The sequence below is a fragment of the Pteropus alecto genome, unplaced genomic scaffold (genome assembly GCF_000325575.1).
Source record: "Pteropus alecto unplaced genomic scaffold, ASM32557v1 scaffold3, whole genome shotgun sequence".
Lineage (NCBI taxonomy): Eukaryota > Metazoa > Chordata > Mammalia > Chiroptera > Pteropodidae > Pteropus > Pteropus alecto.
This window is the reverse complement of record NW_006442484.1, coordinates 47,895,585-47,915,939: the sequence shown is the minus strand read 5'-3', so window position 1 is coordinate 47,915,939 and position 20,355 is coordinate 47,895,585. Positions and strand designations below refer to the sequence as shown.

At 39.2% G+C, this 20,355-nt stretch overlaps 1 protein-coding gene across 1 annotated transcript in view; it reads left to right on the top strand.

Moving 5' to 3' along the window:
- The window catches only part of TTN (titin), a 266,736-nt gene that overhangs the window by 72,898 nt on the left and 173,483 nt on the right, over nt 1–20,355 (top strand). The window contains 40 exon segments of the mRNA XM_025039310.1: nt 89–367; nt 486–773; nt 890–1,168; nt 1,261–1,542; nt 1,637–1,915; nt 2,024–2,302; nt 2,408–2,686; nt 2,811–3,098; nt 3,219–3,497; nt 3,640–3,921; nt 4,021–4,299; nt 4,421–4,699; nt 4,812–5,090; nt 5,193–5,480; nt 5,726–6,004; nt 6,230–6,511; nt 7,633–7,911; nt 8,031–8,312; nt 8,952–9,230; nt 9,345–9,632; nt 9,788–10,066; nt 10,165–10,443; nt 10,548–10,826; nt 10,943–11,230; nt 11,352–11,639; nt 12,121–12,402; nt 12,666–12,944; nt 13,065–13,346; nt 13,523–13,801; nt 13,896–14,183; nt 14,373–14,651; nt 14,738–15,016; nt 15,113–15,391; nt 15,532–15,819; nt 15,962–16,249; nt 17,662–17,943; nt 18,180–18,458; nt 18,867–19,148; nt 19,268–19,546; nt 20,034–20,321. Coding sequence (XP_024895078.1) covers nt 89–367; nt 486–773; nt 890–1,168; nt 1,261–1,542; nt 1,637–1,915; nt 2,024–2,302; nt 2,408–2,686; nt 2,811–3,098; nt 3,219–3,497; nt 3,640–3,921; nt 4,021–4,299; nt 4,421–4,699; nt 4,812–5,090; nt 5,193–5,480; nt 5,726–6,004; nt 6,230–6,511; nt 7,633–7,911; nt 8,031–8,312; nt 8,952–9,230; nt 9,345–9,632; nt 9,788–10,066; nt 10,165–10,443; nt 10,548–10,826; nt 10,943–11,230; nt 11,352–11,639; nt 12,121–12,402; nt 12,666–12,944; nt 13,065–13,346; nt 13,523–13,801; nt 13,896–14,183; nt 14,373–14,651; nt 14,738–15,016; nt 15,113–15,391; nt 15,532–15,819; nt 15,962–16,249; nt 17,662–17,943; nt 18,180–18,458; nt 18,867–19,148; nt 19,268–19,546; nt 20,034–20,321 — 11,274 coding nt within the window.

Below are 20,355 nucleotides of genomic sequence, written 5' to 3'. Positions count from 1 at the left end.
GACATTTTAACTTTGAACCAATATTTCCACTTAAAAATGAAACCCTAGATACATATTTTGGAATTCTAACTGTTTAATACCATTATAGAACCTGCCAAAATTGTCGAGAGAGCAGAACTGATCCAGGTGACAGCAGGAGACCCAGCCACGCTGGAGTATACAGTCACAGGCACCCCAGAACTCAAGCCCAAATGGTACAAAGATGGCAGACCTCTCGTTGCCAGTAAAAAGTATCGAATAAGTTTTAAAAACAATGTTGCCCAACTCAAATTTTATTCAGCTGAACTACACGATAGTGGCCAATACACGTTTGAAATTTCCAATGAAGTGGGCAGCAGCTCCTGTGAGACAACTTTCACTGTACTAGGTCAGTATCTCTAGAAACCTATGCTACATAGTCCTTTGAAAACCAACAGATGACCAAAAATAAAATCGCTGAGCACTCTTCCATGCTGACCTTTCTTCCTTTCTTGTGCTGTGAACAGATCGAGACATTGCTCCATTTTTTACCAAACCCCTACGCAATGTGGACAGTGTGGTTAGCGGAAACTGCAGGCTCGACTGCAAAATCGCTGGCTCTCTCCCAATGAGGGTATCTTGGTTTAAGGATGGTAAAGAAATAGCTGCTTCCGACAGATACAGAATAGCATTTGTGGAAGGCACAGCCTCTTTGGAGATAAGCAGAGTAGACATGAACGACGCAGGGAATTTCACTTGTCGAGCCACAAATTCCGTGGGAAGCAAGGACAGCAGCGGAGCCCTGGTTGTGCAAGGTTGGCTGGAGACTTTGCGTTTCATTCTTATTGTAGACGATGTTCGAATTAAGCCTTCTTCCCTTCGATTGCGCCGCTTAACTCTTTGAAATTCTGTCTTATTACCCCTTCTTTAGAACCACCCAGTTTTGTAACTAAACCTGCATCAAAGGATGTTCTGCCCGGCTCTGCAGTCTGCCTGAAGAGCACCTTCCAAGGGTCTGTTCCTCTTACAATCAGATGGTTTAAGGGTGACAAAGAGCTGGTTTCCGGTGGAAGCTGCTATATTACTAAAGACGCTTTAGAAAGTACCCTGGAACTCTATGCTGTAAAAACTTCCGATTCAGGCACATACACCTGTAAAGTCAGCAACGTCGCTGGAAGTGTGGAGTGCAGTGCAAACTTATTCGTAAAAGGTTTGCAGTGTTTTCTTGACATCATCATACTACCATTGTCCTAAGTTCTTTCCCCTTTCTTAAGTCTCTTAATAACTTCTTTCCTTCCACAGAACCTGCCACATTTATTGAAAAGTTAGAGCCATCACAACTCTTAAAGAAGGGAGATGCCACCCAGCTAGCCTGCCAAGTAACTGGCACTCCTCCAATTAAAATAACATGGTTTGCAAATGACAGAGAAATCAAGGAGAGCAGCAAACACAAAATGTCTTTTGTGGGGTCCACTGCAGTTCTAAAACTTACAGATGTTGCCATCGAAGACAGTGGTGAATATATGTGTGAGGCCCAAAACGAGGCTGGCAGTGACCACTGTGGTAGCGTTTTAATAGTCAAAGGTTTGTGTTCACATTGCCCCTTGTGTTACCAAAGTTTTAATCCATGCCCAAATTCCTCCCCTATTAACTCAAAATAATTCCTTTTTTACTGTAGAGTCACCTTACTTTACCAAAGAATTTAAGCCAATCGAAGTGTTGAAGGAATATGATGTCATGTTGCTGGCCGAGGTGGCAGGCACGCCTCCCTTTGAGATCACTTGGTTCAAAGACAACACAACGTTGCGAAGTGGTAGAAAGTATAAAACCTTTATTCAGGATCAGCTGGTTAGCCTGCAGATCCTCAAGTTTGTAGCTGCAGATGCTGGTGAATACCAGTGTCGGGTGACCAACGAGGTGGGCAGCAGCACCTGCAGTGCCAGGGTGACTTTAAGAGGTTAGTGTTGGTTCACATGATGGACTAGCTCTTCTGCAGTCAACTTTTTTTTTTAATGCCAGTTTTTCTATAGAGCTGGTATTGATCAAGAATTCGTTTTTCTGTTAGAACCCCCCACCTTTGTAAAGAAGATCGAGAGCACCAGCTCCCTTCGAGGAGGCACAGCTGCCTTCCAGGCCACTCTGAAGGGTTCCTTGCCAATCACAGTGACTTGGTTAAAAGACAATGATGAAATCACAGAAGACAATAATATAAGAATGACCTTTGAGAACAATGTGGCCAGTCTGTACCTCAGTGGCATCGAAGTCAAGCATGATGGGAAATATGTCTGTCAGGCCAAAAATGATGCAGGAATACAAAGATGTTCTGCATTACTCTCAGTAAAAGGTTGGTTTAGAAAGTCTGCTGTGGGTTTTAGGGAAAAAAAAGTTCAGATGTAGGCCTTTCAGCAGAGCAGTTCACAACCCATACTTATCCCTTTGTTTTTTACAGAACCTGCAACAATCACCGAGGAGGCTGTGTCTATAGATGTCACCCAAGGAGACCCAGCCACTTTGCAGGTTAAATTTTCAGGGACTAAGGAGATTACAGCTAAATGGTTTAAAGATGGCCAAGAACTGACCCTGGGCCAAAAATATAAAATCAGTGTCACTGACACAGTCTCTATACTGAAGATTATTTCTACAGAAAAGAAAGATAGTGGAGAATATTCTTTTGAGGTCCAAAACGATGTTGGGAGAAGCAGCTGCAAGGCTAGAATTAATGTACTAGGTTGGTATTGCTTTTCTGTGGAGAGGAACTGGGCATTTCTATGCTCCTCATCTCATAATTTTAGAGAAAATACAAATTGGTGAATTAATCTAACATTTTTTTTTTTTGCTTTTTTATTGCATAGATCTTATCATACCTCCTTCATTCACTAAAAAGCTGAAGAAAATGGATAGCATTAAGGGGTCTTTTATTGACTTAGAATGTATAGTGGCTGGGTCACATCCCATAAGCATCCAGTGGTTCAAAGATGACCAGGAAATATCAGCTAGTGAAAAATACAAATTCTCTTTTTATGACAATACTGCCTTCTTGGAAATCAGTCATCTGGAAAGTACCGACAGTGGGACATACACTTGTTCAGCCACTAATAAGGCAGGACACAACCAGTGCAGTGGCCACCTGACAGTCAAAGGTTGGCAGTTTTTATCTTCACCTATCAAGAATTTATAACTGTCTCATTTCTTAATTCTTACTTCATTGCTCAGTTCTAAATTGAACCTCTCTCCTTTTGCTTCTTTTTCTTTCACCTCAGAACCCCCTTACTTCGTGGAAAAGCCACAGTCACAAGATGTCAATCCCAATACAAGGGTTCAATTAAAGGCTCTTGTGGGTGGCACAGCACCCATGACAATAAAGTGGTTTAAAGATAACAAAGAGTTGCACTCAGGAGCAGCTCGCTCGGTTTGGAAGGATGACACCTCTACTGTTCTAGAGCTCTTTTCAGCCAAAGCTGCTCATTCTGGGACTTACATTTGCCAACTAAGCAATGATGTTGGCCTAGCAACCAGTAAAGCCACTATCTTTGTGAAAGGTCTGGTTTCTGCATCTCTTCACTTTCTTGCTTGTCTAGATTTTCTTGGAGGGGGTGGGAAGAGGCTTTAGAAACTAATTTTGCTCTTTGGTCTTTGTTTTTTAAAATGTTCAACATCAGACTTTTTTTCTCCCATCTTCAGAACCTCCTCAATTCATTAAGAAGCCCAGCCCAGTATTGGTGCTGAGGAATGGACAATCTACAACATTTGAATGCCAAATAACAGGCACTCCCGAAATCAGAGTTTCTTGGTATCTGGACGGAAATGAAATAACAGCCATTGAGAAACATGGCATTTCCTTCACTGATGGTTTAGCCACTTTCCAAATTTCCGGTGCCAGGGTAGAAAATAGTGGGACTTATGTCTGTGAAGCCCGTAATGACGCAGGCACGGCAAGCTGTAGCATTGAATTAAAAGTCAAAGGTTTGTTACTAGATCTACTTTCCATTTTGGCTGTGCTACTGGCTAGGCCTGGGGCTTCCTTTGAGTAAGCTAGTCTCTGTCTTCCTTTTGAACCTTTAGAACCTCCCACCTTTGTCAGGGAGTTGAAGCCTGTGGAAGTAGTGAAAGATAGTGACGTGGAGCTGGAGTGTGAAGTTATGGGAACATCTCCGTTTGAAGTCACTTGGCTGAAGAATAACAAGGAAATTCGAAGTGGCAAAAAATATACCCTGACTGACAGAGTGTCAGTGTTTAATCTCCATATAACCAAGTGTGACCCTTCAGACACTGGTGAATACCAGTGCATTGTAGCCAACGAAGGCGGCAGCTGCCTTTGCAGCACCAGAGTCTCTCTGAAAGGTCAGTTACACACGAAGCAGCAGGGTGCCCAAGAACAATTCTGTAGTGCTCCTTAATGTTATGATTATGGGTGGGAGCTCAAATATACCTCTTCTTTTCACACTATCTAATTTAATCACAGAACCACCATCGTTCATTAAGAAGATAGAAAACATCACCACTGTTTTGAAAAGTTCTGCCACCTTTCAGAGTACTGTGGCAGGCTCTCCTCCCATTTCTATAACCTGGCTAAAAGATGATCAGATTCTTGACAAAGATGATAACGTTCACCTTTCATTTGTGAACAATGTGGCCACACTTCAGATCAGAGCTGTGGATAATGGACACAGCGGGAGATACACGTGTCAAGCAAAGAATGAGTCAGGAGTCGAGAGATGTTACGCTTTCCTTTTGGTGCAAGGTTTGTAAGCTATTCCCTTTCAGAGTTAGTCCGTGGAGACAATTTCATAAGCACTCCTTATTTCTAGTGGAATTATCAACGCAACTCATCCACATTTTAATTCTTATTACAGAACCTGCTCAAATCCTAGAGAAAGCTAAATCCGTTGATGTTACTGAGAAAGACCCAGTGACCTTGGAGTGTGTCGTGGCCGGAACACCAGAACTCAAAGTAAAATGGCTTAAAGATGGGAAACAAATTGTGCCCAGTAGATATTTTTCAATGAGCTTTGAAAATAATGTGGCCAGTTTTAGGATTCAGTCAGTAATGAAGCAAGATAGTGGTCAGTATACCTTCAAGGTGGACAATGACTTTGGAAGCAGTAGCTGTGATGCCTACCTGAGAGTGCTAGGTTTGTATCTTGGCCTCAATCGGCTTTGATTATTTATATTACGTCCTTTGTAAACAAATGGCAACATATTAATGGATGTGTTTTGCTGTTTGCATTGGACAGATGAAAATATTCCTCCATCATTCACCAAAAAATTAACCAAAATGGATAAAGTTCTGGGCTCTTCTATTCATATGGAGTGCAAGGTTTCTGGCTCACTTCCTATTAGTGCTCAGTGGTTTAAGGATGGAAAAGAAATATCTACAAGTGCAAAATACAGACTTGTCTGTCATGAAAGCACTGTGGCACTGGAAGTTAATAATCTGGAATTAGAAGATACTGCGAATTATACATGCAAAGTCTCAAATGTAGCAGGGGATGATGCATGCAGTGGCATCCTAACTGTGAAAGGTCGGAATTTCTTTACCTCTTCTTGATTCTTCTTTGTGATTGCTTTTCAAATGTATGACTCTTACCTTGTATCTTTTAGAGTTAAAGGTCTCAATAGTCCCGTTTCTTTAGATATACATTTACCAAGTTCAAGAAATATTTGGTCATTACCTCTTTTCAATAATGTTTTCTTATATGCCCATAAAACTGTCAAAGTAATTCAACTACAGGACTTTAATCAAATATATTTCTCTTAAAATCTATAGAACCACCAAGCTTCCTAGTAAAACCTGAGCGACAGCAAGCCATACCTGATTCTACAGTGGAATTTAAAGCAGTACTAAAAGGAACACCACCATTTAAAATAAAGTGGTTTAAGGATGATGTGGAACTTGTCTCAGGGCCTAAATGTTTCATTGGCTTGGAAGGGTCAACTAGCTTCTTAAATCTCTACTCAGTGGATGCTTCCAAGACTGGACAATATACTTGCCAAGTTACCAATGATGTTGGTAGCGACTCTTGTACTACGATGATGCTTGTGACAGGTGTGCACATTTGATTGTTTTATGTTTCTGTTTAACCTGTGGCTCTGGTCCTTTCTGTGATCTGTTACAGTACATTTATCCAATTAAGAATGTACTCTTCTCTCTAACATGTACACTGTATCTGCCAGGCATTGTTCATGTTTTTATCTTTCTACATACTTCCTGATTTAACTTTTATTATTCATATCTGTTTCCTCATAATCTCTTCTTTCCTTCACTCTCTAGAGCCACCAAAGTTTGTAAAGAAATTAGAAGCATCCAAAATAGTGAAAGCAGGTGACTCAGCACGACTTGAATGCAAGATAACTGGATCCCCAGAAATCAGAGTTGTGTGGTACAGAAATGAACATGAACTCCCATCTAGTGATAAATTCAGAATGACTTTCATTGACTCAGTGGCTGTCATACAGATGAACAGTCTTGGTACTGAGGATGGTGGAGATTTCATTTGTGAGGCTCAGAATCCTGCTGGCAGCACAAGCTGCAGTACCAAGGTTATAGTAAAAGGTAGAGATTTCTTTTTCTTTTCCTCGTTACCTGAAACCCACCTTCTTCTTCCCTGGGTATCATAGCTCTTTATTCTTTTACTGTCATTTTAGCTTCCATTTAAGATCATAGAATATTTTCCCAAACTCATATTTTTTCCCCTCTTTAAATGTTATTTCTTCTTAAGATTTGCTTACACGTAGCCAATCATTCTGAGATATTTTTCTTGTTATTCCCATGCCATAATTCTGATCACTTAACATATTAGACAAGCATTTCAAATTTTATGTTACAAAAACATATACACAAAAAAATAAGCATTTTTAAATTTTTTGCCTTCAATCTACTTATAAATACATCATCATCCTCACTATAATCATTTTATCATTATATTAATTTATCACTAATAGCAAGGAATACTTGCTACTTATAAACAAGGTGCAAACAATTTAGATTTTAACCTTACATTTAAAACAGGCCAATTTTATATTTTTTTCTCTTTAAAAAATTAGTTTCTATTTTTTAAATAATTATATCACTATACCTTGGTGCACATAGTACTTGTTTTTTTCTGCTGCCATTTTCCAATATTTTTGTCACAAAGTCCACGTTTGTCATGTTGTGAGACAATTATTACAATAACCATTTGTCAAAGTGGAAGGCTTAGATCACAGATGTTGTGATGACTCCCAAGTGTCTAGTTTATAGACTATATACAAAACATTTCAATCCCAAAGTCAGGATTTCATCATACCTCATGCAAATCATATTCTTTAATATACTTAGGTTTTTGGTTTTGTTTGTTTGGTTGGTTTTTTGGTTTTGTTTTGTTTTCTTACAATCTTTGCATCAATCTTTATAGTCCGAGATAAATTAGTAAGATGGAGTAGACAGAATGTTGAACTGCTCAGTAAAGACATCTAGCGTTCAGCTTGGGTTCTCTGCCAATGAAGTTGAGTGATTTCGTAAAGGCTAATGGCTTCTCTGAAGCTGTTATTCCTCAACACTCAAGTGATAGTGCTTGACACTACTTGCCCATGGTAGTCATTATCTTGACTCTTTCTTCCCATTTAAAGCAAAGAAATAAAAATATTCTGTGACATTAAATAGCTCAATTCATGAGAAACTCTTGTTTTTTACAGAACCACCTGTTTTTAGCAGCTTCCCTCCCATAGTAGAAACCCTAAAAAATACCGAAGTTAGCCTTGAATGTGAACTTTCGGGAACACCACCGTTTGAGGTGGTATGGTACAAAGACAAACGGCAACTCCGAAGTAGCAAGAAATACAAGATTGCATCCAAAAACTTCCATGCAAGTATTCATATTCTCAATCTGGAAACTTCAGATATTGGTGAATACCACTGCAAAGCACAGAATGAAGTGGGAAGTGATACTTGCATTTGTACTGTAAAATTAAAAGGTAAGCATATTTCCTGCATGTGGCAGAAATGGCAGGAATATGCAAAATGCCTATTTTTTTCTCTGTTCCATTATCTGGACAATCTTTTCAACAATCTCCACTCATTTCTCTTTGTTCAGAACCACCAAGATTTGCCTCCAAACTGAACAGCCTCACCGTAGTAGCTGGTGAGCCCGCTGAGTTGCAAGCATCCATAGAGGGCGCCCAGCCTATTTCTGTCCAGTGGCTTAAAGAGAAGGAAGAAGTGATCAGAGAAAGCGAAAACATCAGAATTACATTTGTGGAAAATATTGCAACTCTGCAGTTTGCAAAAGCAGAACCAGCTAATGCTGGGAAGTATATCTGCCAAATCAAGAATGATGGTGGAATGAGGGAGAACATGGCCACACTGACAGTCTTAGGTTGGTACAATACTGTACAATAGTCCCCTAATAGACAGTGATGCCAAATGCTGAGATTAGTTACTAAGAGTTACTGGTAGAATCTCATTTTCCAAATTTCTTCTATAACTATATCGATCCTCACCTAATTTAAAGGTTTAGGCGTTTAGGAACTCTACTAGATCTTACAAAACACTTTTCCGTTGCTGCAATTCTAACAAAAATTAGCCATCTGTTTTACTGCTTACTTACTCTTTTTCTTTATGGATTAGCAGATATAATCATAACTATCTTTTGTTTAAGCATGAAAAATATCGGAGCCCAGCATATAGTACATTGACATTTATTTCCAAAGTACTAGTTATTAAAGGTGACAAGAATTGCAAAGAACAACATTTTATAAGAAAGAATTGCACTTTCATTTTTGGGCATATTAAACGTCAACTATTGCACAAAAATACTTCTTAATCATAACTCCTATAATTTTATGACAGCATGTAATTATGGAATCACATTTTAAAGTCTAAAGAAAGAGCCCTAACATAAGCATATCACTGGAATAAACAGTCTTAGTGAATTTGATAGTAAAGATAAAGGTAGATAGTAGAGATGTAATGAAGGTAACAGACTTTGACAGATGGCTATCACATTTTATTTCAGAGCCTGCAGTCATTGTCGAGAAGGCAGGACCAATGACAGTGACTGTAGGAGAAACATGTTCTCTGGAGTGTAAGGTGGCTGGCACTCCCGAACTCTCAGTTGAATGGTACAAGGATGGAAAGCTGTTGACCAGCAGCCAAAAACACAAATTTAGTTTCTACAACAAAATCTCTTCCTTAAAGATTCTCTCTGTTGAAAAGCAAGATGCAGGCACATACACTTTCCAGGTTCAAAATAATGTTGGAAAAAGCAGCTGCACAGCTGTGGTTGATGTTTCAGGTTAGTTCCAATATGTTCCTTCCATTGCTTATGCAAATTCCTTTCAAAAGTTTTCTTCTCTCAAGTCTCTTTAATTCTTTCAAATCATGATGAATCTTGCCTTTCCTCCCACAGACCGAATGGTTCCTCCTTCTTTCACACGAAGACTGAAAGATACTGGTGGGGTGCTGGGTACTTCTTGCATCTTGGAGTGCAAAGTAGCTGGATCATCACCTATCTCTATTGCCTGGTTTCATGAGAAAACTAAGATTGTCAGTGGAGCAAAGTACCAAACCACGTTTTCAGATAATGTCTGCACATTGCAGCTGAATTTTCTAGACTCATCAGATATGGGCAACTACACATGTGTGGCTGCTAATGTTGCTGGGTCTGATGAATGTCGTGCAAAGTTGACTGTACAAGGTCAGTGTTAGATACCCAAACCCTTTCTTACAAATTCCTCTTTGGGTGCACATATAAAATGACACACATTCAGAAGTGCTCTTCTTTTTTGATTCAGAATTGCAACTAAAATAGAAGCTTACAAAATCTTTTCATTGTCCTCCATGTCTATGTAGAACCACCCTCTTTCGTGAAGGAACCTGAACCTTTGGAAGTACTGCCAGGCAAAAATGTCACTTTCACAAGTGTTATTAGAGGAACCCCTCCATTCAAGGTTCGCTGGTTCAGAGGTGCCAGAGAACTGGTAAAAGGAGACAGGTGCAACATCTATTTTGAAGACACTGTGGCAGAACTGGAATTATTTAACATCGACATATCCCAGAGTGGAGACTACACCTGTGTGGTTTCTAACGGTGCTGGCCAAACATCCTGCACCACTCGTCTCTTTGTTAAAGGTTTGCTCAAGTGCATTTTGCTCTTCCTATTTTTCACACACTGACATTTTTGTTTGTATTTTTATTGTGTTTAACTGTTGTGCTTTGTCACTCACCAGAACCAGCTACGTTTGTGAAGAAATTAAGTGACCACTCCGTAGAACCAGGGAAGTCCATAATTCTGGAGAGCACCTACACTGGAACGCTTCCAATTTCAGTTACCTGGAAAAAAGATGGTTTTAACATAACTCCATCTGAAAAATGCAACATAGTAACAACAGAGAAAACTTGCATCCTGGAAATTCTGAATAGCACAAAGAGAGATACAGGACAGTATTCCTGTGAGATTGAAAATGAGGCAGGAAGGGATGTTTGTGAAGCTCTGGTATCTACATTAGGTGTGTTGTCTTTTTCTGTCTTGAATGATTGGCATTCCTCTAACAGGAAGCATGGATTGGTTTTCTTTAAATGCAGTGGCTAATTGTGAGTCTTTCTTATTTAGAACCACCTTACTTTGTTATGGAATTGGAGCCTCTGGAAGCTTCAGTTGGAGATTCAGTTTCTTTACAATGCCAAGTTGCTGGGACACCAGAAATTACAGTGTCTTGGTACAAAGGAGATACCAAGTTGCGGCCAACTCCTGAATATAGGACCTACTTTACAAACAATGTAGCCACACTTGTTTTTAATAAAGTGAATATTAATGACAGTGGAGAATACACCTGTAAAGCCGAAAACAATATAGGAACTGCTTCTTCTAAGACTGTCTTCAGAATTCAAGGTGATGATATTATTTTAGAAATTAAGAAATTTTTTTTTCCTTATCTTCTTTTATCTTTATGGGAGATATTTTCATTTCATCTACTAGTGTCTCAATTATTACTTGTCTTCCTACAGAGCGTCAACTCCCACCTTCCTTTGCAAGACAATTAAAGGACATTGAACAAACTGTTGGGTTGCCAGTTACACTCACCTGTCGATTAAATGGCTCTGCACCCATTCAAGTGTGCTGGTATAGAGATGGGGTACTTTTGAGAGATGATGAAAATTTACAGACATCATTTGTAGATAATGTGGCAACTTTAAAAATTTTGCAGACTGACCTGAGTCACTCTGGCCAGTATTCTTGCTCAGCTTCCAATCCACTTGGAACAGCATCTTCTAGTGCTAGACTGACAGCAAGAGGTTTGTTCCCATGTTAATCTTTCTTTTTGCAAACCATGACTTCTTGCTCATTTTCAAAGTAGAAATGGCCAATGAAAAGAGAAAAAAAAAAAAAACATTGCCTTTTCTTTTCATCTTCTAGAACCTAAGAAATCTCCCTTCTTTGACATCAAGCCTGTATCTATAGATGTTATTGCTGGGGAAAGTGCTGACTTTGAGTGTCATGTTACTGGTGCTCAGCCAATGAGAATCACCTGGTCAAAAGATAACAAGGAGATTCGTCCTGGAGGAAACTATACCATCACATGTGTGGGAAACACTCCCCATTTGAGAATTCTTAAAGTAGGCAAAGGAGACTCGGGTCAATATACTTGCCAAGCAACCAATGATGTTGGCAAAGACATGTGCTCTGCTCAACTCAGTGTGAAAGGTATCATTATGTGGCATTTACCAATATTTGTTCTTCCCCACCTTTGTGTAATTATCTTCTCAAAGTTTATTTGGTTTTTAAATTTGGGGAATAAACTAACTGGATCATGTTAGAATTTGTCTTAAGTGTAATCCTACCAAAAAGTGTTGTTTAATTGAAATTTGTTAAATGTTGTTTCAACTATCCATTCTCTTTTTCCATTCTTTTCTGTTCTGTGGCATTCTGATTTATCATTACAAAAATTGCAATCAAGTACTTTTATAATACATTAACTTACATGTTTTAGCTTATATATTTAAACTACAAAAATAAACTTATCAACTAAATTCTCTATTAAAAATACTAAAAGCTTATTTAATAAAAAAGACAACCTTATTTTACCACAGAATTCTCAGAAATTCTTACTAACAAACTAGTTTAAATAAGCACTTATGGGATCTTCAACTACAAACATAAGTTATTTTTTCCTTTGATTTACTAGAACCTCCAAAGTTTGTTAAGAAATTGGAAGTTTCAAAGGTTGCAAAGCAGGGAGAATCCATCCAATTGGAATGTAAAATAAGTGGTTCCCCAGAAATCAAAGTTTTGTGGTTCCGAAATGACAGTGAACTTCACGAAAGTTGGAAATACAACATGTCATTCGTTAATTCTGTGGCGCTCCTTACCATCAATGAAGCCAGTGCTGAGGACAGTGGGGACTACATCTGTGAAGCTCATAACGGCGTTGGTGATGCCAGCTGCAGCACAGCGCTGACTGTCAAAGGTTAGACATATTAAGCTTTCTTTCTTCATTCTCCTCTGATTTATATTCCTTTTCGGCAGTGTTATGAACTCCAAAGTAAGAGGTCTAGTTAAGGGCATTTACTTGTAATTCTTTACCTAGTTTTTATGAATTATCATTTCTTATGTTACCATACTCTCATATGTTATGCCAGTCACTCTTAATAATTCTAGATTATAATTTTGTTCTCCTTTTTAGTAAGCAAATGTTCTCATCATTTATCTTTTTTTTTTTTTTTCTGGTAGCACCTCCTGTTTTCACCCAAAAGCCTTCTCCAGTAGGAGCCCTTAAAGGTTCTGATATTATCTTACAATGTGAAATTTCGGGAACCCCCCCATTTGAAGTGGTGTGGGTTAAAGATCGAAAGCAAGTTCGAAGCAGCAAGAAATTTAAAATTACTTCGAAAAATTTTGATACAAGTCTTCATATCCTTAATCTTGAGGCCTCTGATATAGGAGAATATCACTGCAAAGCTACCAATGAGGTGGGAAGTGACACATGTACTTGCATTGTCAAGTTCAAAGGTTTGTATACGTGGGCAGAAACATATATGCCTCTTCTTTTCATTTTTTTCTCGTTCAACTAATAACTTATGTAGCTGTGATTCTCATTTTTTTTTTCTAACCATGAATTTCTTTCATTAGAACCTCCACGATTTGTGAAAAAGCTAAGTGATACCTCAACCCTCATTGGGGATGCTGTTGAGTTACGGGCTGTAGTGGAAGGCTTCCAGCCAATTTCTGTTGTCTGGCTGAAAGATAAAGGTGAAGTCATCAGAGAGAGTGAAAGCACAAGGATTTCATTCATTGATAACATTGCAACCCTCCAACTTAGTAGCCCAGAAGCTTCTAATTCTGGAAAATACGTGTGTCAAATCAAAAATGATGCCGGAATGAGAGAATGTTCAGCAGTCTTAACTGTACTAGGTTAGTAACAAAGTACAGCCTGAGGAAAAAAAGTCAAGTTGATTGACCTATTATTGTTTTCTGCAAATATTAGCCTTACCCAATATTGATTACACTCTAATCAATATTGATTGGAAGTAATCAATATTGATTTGGAAGGCAATTTTATTTTCAATGCACAATACCTCTTTTTTTAGAACCAGCCAGAATCACAGAGAAGCCAGAACCCATGACCATCACTACTGGAAATCCTTTTGCATTAGAATGTGTAGTGGCTGGAACACCAGAACTTTCAACCAGGTGGTTCAAAGATGGGAGAGAATTATCTGCAGACAGCAAACATCACATCACATTTGTCAACAAAGTGGCTTCACTTAAGATCCCTTGTGCAGAGATGAGTGACAAGGGGTTATATAGCTTTGAAGTGAAAAACAGTGTTGGTAAAAGTAACTGCACTGTATCTGTCCACGTTTCGGGTGAGTACTATGAGGTTTTTATGAATATATAATTTTTCCTGGAAAAAAAAAAGAGAGCTTCTCCTTAAATGAAAAACTACCCTTCTCCACATAGATCGAGTTGTGCCTCCTTCCTTCATCCGCAAGCTGAAAGACACAAACGCTGTCCTGGGGGCCTCAGTGGTTTTGGAGTGCCGAGTCTCTGGCTCGGCGCCGATCTCAGTTGGCTGGTTTCAGGATGGAAATGAGATCGTTAGCGGGCCTAAATGTCAGTCCAGCTTTTCGGAAAATGTCTGTACTTTGAATCTGAAATTATTGGAGCCTTCCGACACAGGCATATACACGTGTGTGGCTGCCAACGTGGCTGGTTCTGATGAGTGCTCAGCAGTGCTGACTGTGCAAGGTCAGTGTGCAAGGATCAGATCCCTGCTTCTCTACATCTCATCCACATGATCAGGCATCTGCCTTGCATGGAATTTCTTTGCTATGTTTTCATTTTTAGTCTTAGCCCCTTTTTCTTCAAGTAGCAAAAGCACTTCTCACTTGGATTTCTTTTTTTCTCTTGATCTTCCCCTCCCCCCGGGGTATCTAGAACCACCATCTTTTGAACAAACGCCTGATTCTGTGGAAGTTTTACCTGGAATGAGTCTCACATTCACCAGTGTCATTAGAGGCACCCCTCCTTTCAAGGTCAAATGGTTTAAAGGCAGCAAGGAGCTGGTGCCAGGGGAGTCATGCACCATCTCTCTGGAAGATTCTATCGCAGAATTGGAGCTGTTTGAGGTGGAGCCATTGCAGAGTGGAGACTATTCTTGCCTTGTTACTAACGATGCTGGCAGCGCTTCCTGTACCACACATCTTTTTGTGAAAGGTTTGCTCTTCTTTCCAATTTGTCTCTTAAATTTTTCTGTCTTCACTTGAAGATGTCCATTTTACCCTCATATTTTCTCCTTATAGAACCAGCCACCTTTGTGAAAAGACTGGCTGATCTCAGTGTTGAGTCAGGAAGCCCCATAGTTCTTGAAGCCACATATACTGGCACACCTCCCATCTCAGTAAGCTGGATGAAGAACGAATTCCCTCTTTCACAGTCTCCGAACTGCAGTATTACTATGACAGAAAAATCTACAATATTAGAAATTCTTGACAGCACAATAGAAGATTATGCACAGTACAGCTGCCTGATAGAAAATGAGGCTGGTCAAGATATTTGTGAAGCTCTGGTATCTGTCTTAGGTGTGTTAACAGTTATCTCTTTATGTTGTTTTCTTTCATTTAAAACGCCCTCTTTTAGTTAGCATGATTGACTGACTACCATTCTTTGTACCTTAGAACCACCCTACTTTATCGAACCTCTGGAACATGTGGAAGCAGCCGTTGGAGAACCTTCAACTTTACAGTGTAAAGTGGATGGAACTCCAGAAATTAGAATTTCGTGGTATAAAGAGCACACAAAGCTACGATCAGCTCCTGCATATAAAATGCAATTCAAAAATAATGTTGCCTCTTTAGTAATCAACAAAGTGGATCACAGCGATGTGGGAGAGTACACATGCAAAGCAGAAAACAGTGTGGGGGCAGTCGCTTCTTCAGCTGTGCTTGTTATCAAAGGTGATGATGGGTTTGCTTAACAAATCTTGCTGACTGTTGACAGATCCATTTTCTTAAAAACATCAAAACTTTAATGGATTGAAATATGTTGTGGATGTTTTCCCTCTTGTAAATAAGAATTATTTGTCACTTCATTGCAGAGCGCAAACTTCCGCCTACCTTTGCGAGAAAACTGAAGGATGTTCATGAGACTCTTGGCTTCCCAGTTGCATTTGAATGTCGTATCAATGGCTCAGAACCTCTTCAAGTGTCTTGGTACAAAGATGGGGTACTTTTGAAAGATGATTCTAATTTGCAGACATCTTTCGTTCATAATGTAGCAACTCTTCAGATTTTGCGAACTGACCAGACTCATGTTGGTCAGTACAACTGCTCAGCTTCTAATCCTCTTGGGACTGCTTCATCCAGCGCTAAACTCATTCTTGCAGGTGAGTAGCTTATCACATGACCCTCTTCATCATAAAGCAGCTTCACTGCTCTGGGCCACCAAAGGCTGGTGCCACCTTCTTTCTGCTCCATGTTTGGGAGCGTGAACACTGAAGTCACCATGTTCGTCTTCATTCTTTTCAGAGCATGAAGTGCCTCCTTTCTTTGATCTAAAGCCTGTATCAGTAGATCTTGCTCTTGGAGAAAGTGGTTCTTTTAAATGTCATGTAACTGGAACTACACCAATCAAAATCACTTGGGCTAAAGATAACCGAGAGATTCGCCCTGGAGGCAACTACAAGATGACTTTGGTCGAAAATACCGCCACTCTGACAGTTCTCAAAGTAGGCAAAGGCGATGCTGGGCAGTATACCTGCTATGCAAGCAACATTGCTGGAAAAGACTCTTGTTCTGCTCATCTGGGTGTACAAGGTACTTGTCCAAGTAAAGTAGCAAGGTCTCTTTTATGTTTTCAATATCTTAAAATATGGGAGGAAGGGTGTGCTTGAAAGTTATGTTTAGGACTATGTCTAGTAATTAGAAGTGATCATATGGATACAAGTCCTTCCAAATAGGGTCAAGTTTTAAATTTTTTATTAAAAAAAATATAAAACTGGTAAAACATGAACTCAAAGTCCATTTCCAAAGGCTAAAAAATAGAGACTAGAGATAGAGTGAATAAAAATTTTTCACAGAATTGCAAGGAATCCAAGTTTGAAGGAAGTTATCTTAGGGTAAAAAAAAAAAAAAAAGTTATCTCAAATGACTTATTTTCCACAGTAATTAGTAGTAAATAAATGGATTTTTTTCCTCTAAGGGATAGCAGAGCCTAAATCCTTCAAAAAGAGTCCAAATTAATTATGTCAACACCTTTTTCCACTAATCTCCCATTTACATAATCCACAGTAATTAGTAGTAAATAAATGGATTTTTTTCCTCTAAGGGATAGCAGAGCCTAAATCCTTCAAAAAGAGTCCAAATTAATTATGTCAACACCTTTTCCTCCACTAATCCCATTTACATAATATTGGAAGCTGCGGGCAGAGGAGTACATCAATATCTGACCATTTTTTTCTACAGCATGGCTGCTGTTCTCAAAAGTTAAATAGTTAACTCAGTGGACTGCTGGTCTAACCCTTTAGAGAATTTTTAAGGATTTTTGTGATGATGTTTTATAAATATCTTGAAGTTAAAATAGAATTCAATTTAGCAGCCCACTTGCTCTATGGCATATAGCTGTCTTTATCTCCCTAAGCTTGAATTTTCTGCTTCAGTTAATGAAGAAAGCATTGCTCTCCCACTTCAAAGGGAAATTATGAAAGATGTAGAAATATCTAAAGCCTATGTGAGAAAGTAGCACTTTAAAAATATTAAGATATCTGACCCAATTTTGCTATTCTGACTCGTCATGGTACATAATTGATCTTTTCAGCTATAGGAAGTAGACAGTTCTCCACCGATTCACATGCAGGAAAGTAATCAAACTGTCTTATTCCCCATGAGCCTCAGAGTGCTTCCAACAACAGATACACACTCTGCTTCTCATCTTGCACTAGAGAAGTGATTCTTTTGCTGGGACGAGGATTATACAAGAACTAGTGTCTTTTCCTCCTTCCTTTTGCAATAATATTTGATGTGGGTGCTGACAAAAATAAATGTATTTTATTTGAGGAATTTTATGTTTATGTTTCAGTTACTTATTCTTCCTTTAATGGCATCAAAAAAATTTATTTTCTAGAGCTAAAAGACTTCTGTATTTGACAGAGATTCTTTGTATCATGTCACCTTGAATTATAAATGTCTTTTCCATCCCTTACATTGTGTTTTCCCTCTTGGTTCTGTAGAACCACCCAGGTTCATTAAGAAGCTAGAGCCTTCAAGAATTGTGAAACAGGGTGACTACACAAGATATGAATGTAAAATAGGAGGGTCTCCAGAAATCAAAATTTTATGGTACAAAGACGAGACCGAAATTCAAGAGAGCAGTAAATTCAGAATGTCGTTCCTTGACTCGGTGGCAGTGTTGGAAATGCACAACCTCAGAGTCGAGGACAGCGGAGACTACACATGCGAGGCCCACAACGCAGCAGGCAGTGCGAGCAGCAGCACTTCCTTAAAAGTCAAAGGTCAGGTCTTACTCTTTCTTTGTACTTTTCAAATCAGCCTCTTCTCTAGTTGTCCTTTCAGTACCTATTTGACTTCCTGTCAATGTCTTAACATTTCTGAAGGATACAATAGAAAATTGTAAGTGGTGTTTTCTCTATGAAGTAATGGAAAACTGATTCTTACTTACAGTTTTATACTTACAGAATACATTTCAATTTTCCTTTTTTTTTCTAACTTAATTACCTTCCAATTTTAGAACCACCCATTTTCCGCAAAAAGCCTCATCCCATTGAGACACTGAAAGGAACCGATATTCATCTTGAGTGTGAGCTTCAGGGTACTCCCCCATTTCAAGTTTCTTGGCACAAAGACAAGAGAGAACTTAGGAGTGGCAAGAAGTACAAAATAATGTCTGAGAACTTCCTTACGAGTATTCACATCTTGAATGTCGACACTGCAGACATTGGAGAATATCACTGTAAAGCCACAAATGATGTTGGGAGTGACACTTGTGTTGGTTCTATCACTCTGAAAGGTTAGAGTGACTTCATTCTCTTCCGCTTGTTATTTTTCTTCTAATTTTAATACTCTTTTGACCCCTTAGCTATTGCCCAGTCCTTCATCACTAACTCTCTTCTACTCCTCCTATTTTTTCCTTTCCAAATCTTTTTGTTTAGTGTACATCCCAGTTCTAATTCCTACTGAGTATCCTTGTAGACATTTTTTCCAATAGGTTTTGATTGGATTTAGAAAGCTGAAAAGGACAAGACGTTCAGCTCTCCACTTAATACACACACTAATATGTCCCTGCACCCACTCAGCAAAAATGCGTCTTATATACAATAACGCATTACGACAAGTTTGATCCCTAGCATCTATGACTTGAGAAAAATACTATTAACCCCACACATTTCAAATCCACTATTTGCCTCTTTCTTATCAGCACCACCGAGATTCGTGAAGAAGCTCAGTGACATTTCTACCATCGTTGGTGAAGAGGTTCAGCTGCAGACTGCTATTGAAGGCGCTGAGCCGATTTCCGTGGTGTGGTTCAAAGATAAGGGAGAAATTGTTAGAGAGAGTGACAACGTATGGATTTCTTATTCAGAAAATATTGCCACCCTGCAGTTTTCAAGAGCAGAAACAGCCAATGCTGGGAAGTACACCTGTCAGATCAAAAACGATGCTGGAATGCAAGAGTGCTTCGCCACACTCTCCGTTCTCGGTTAGTACGAATAGGTGCTATTACAAATGCAAGGCACACACTTACCAGTGGCTGTGTTTTCTTTAGTTTTTCTTTCGATTTGATTTTAAAATTTGCTTGCAATTGACATCTCACTTCAGAACCTGCAGCAATTGTGGAAAAGCCAGAATCCATAAAAGTTACCACAGGAGACACCTGTACCTTGGAGTGCATGGTCACCGGCACACCCGAGCTCAGTACTAAGTGGTTTAAGGATGGAAAAGAGCTGGCAAGTGACAACAAATACAAAATAAGCTTCTTCAACAAAGTATCTGGCCTAAAGATCATCAACGTGGCGCCCAGTGACAGTGGAGTGTACAGTTTTGAGGTGCAAAATCCTGTTGGCAAAGACAGCTGCACAGCCTCAGTTCAAGTTTCAGGTTGGTTGGGCTTTTGTTTCAATGTTAGTATAATTCCTGATTTACATATACGTGTATGAGTGTGGCATGGGTCTGGCATCCTCCGAATTAGCAAAATCAGAGGTAACATACCTATAGAGTTAGAAGAAAACCAAGTTCAAAAGTTATATCCCTTTGTCCTGGAGGAATTTTCACAATTCAGCGTGGTGGGAATAAAACTTAATCCCTGGATAAGAATAAAGTGGTCTTCTACTGTCACTTATGCTGAAATAATTCACCGTATAATGAGTCACAGCAAAGAGAGACCAAAATCCCTAGCAAGTCAACCAGCTCATCTAGCGCATTGATTTTCAAAGTTTCCAGTCTTGTGAATCTACAGGGAATTCTTTGATACCCTTGCAAAAGAGCCAAATGGATCTAGGAATATTCCATTAAAAAGACAATAACTCTGTTTTCAAATCATTTTATAACTGATGTCACTTGTTTGTTTGATTTTTATCACATTCAGACCGAATCGTGCCTCCTTCATTCACAAGAAAATTGAAAGAGGCGAATGGCCTGTCTGGGTCCTCGGTTGTAATGGAGTGCAAAGTCTATGGATCCCCTCCAATCTCTGTCTCTTGGTTCCATGAGGGAAATGAGATCAGCAGTGGAAGAAAGTACCAGACCACCTTGACAGATAACACTTGTGCTTTAACTGTGAACATGCTAGAAGAATCAGACGCCGGTGACTACACATGTGTAGCTACTAACGTAGCTGGTTCTGATGAATGCAGTGCTCCTTTGACTGTGAGAGGTCAGTAATATAGAATTGCATTTCATAATTGACT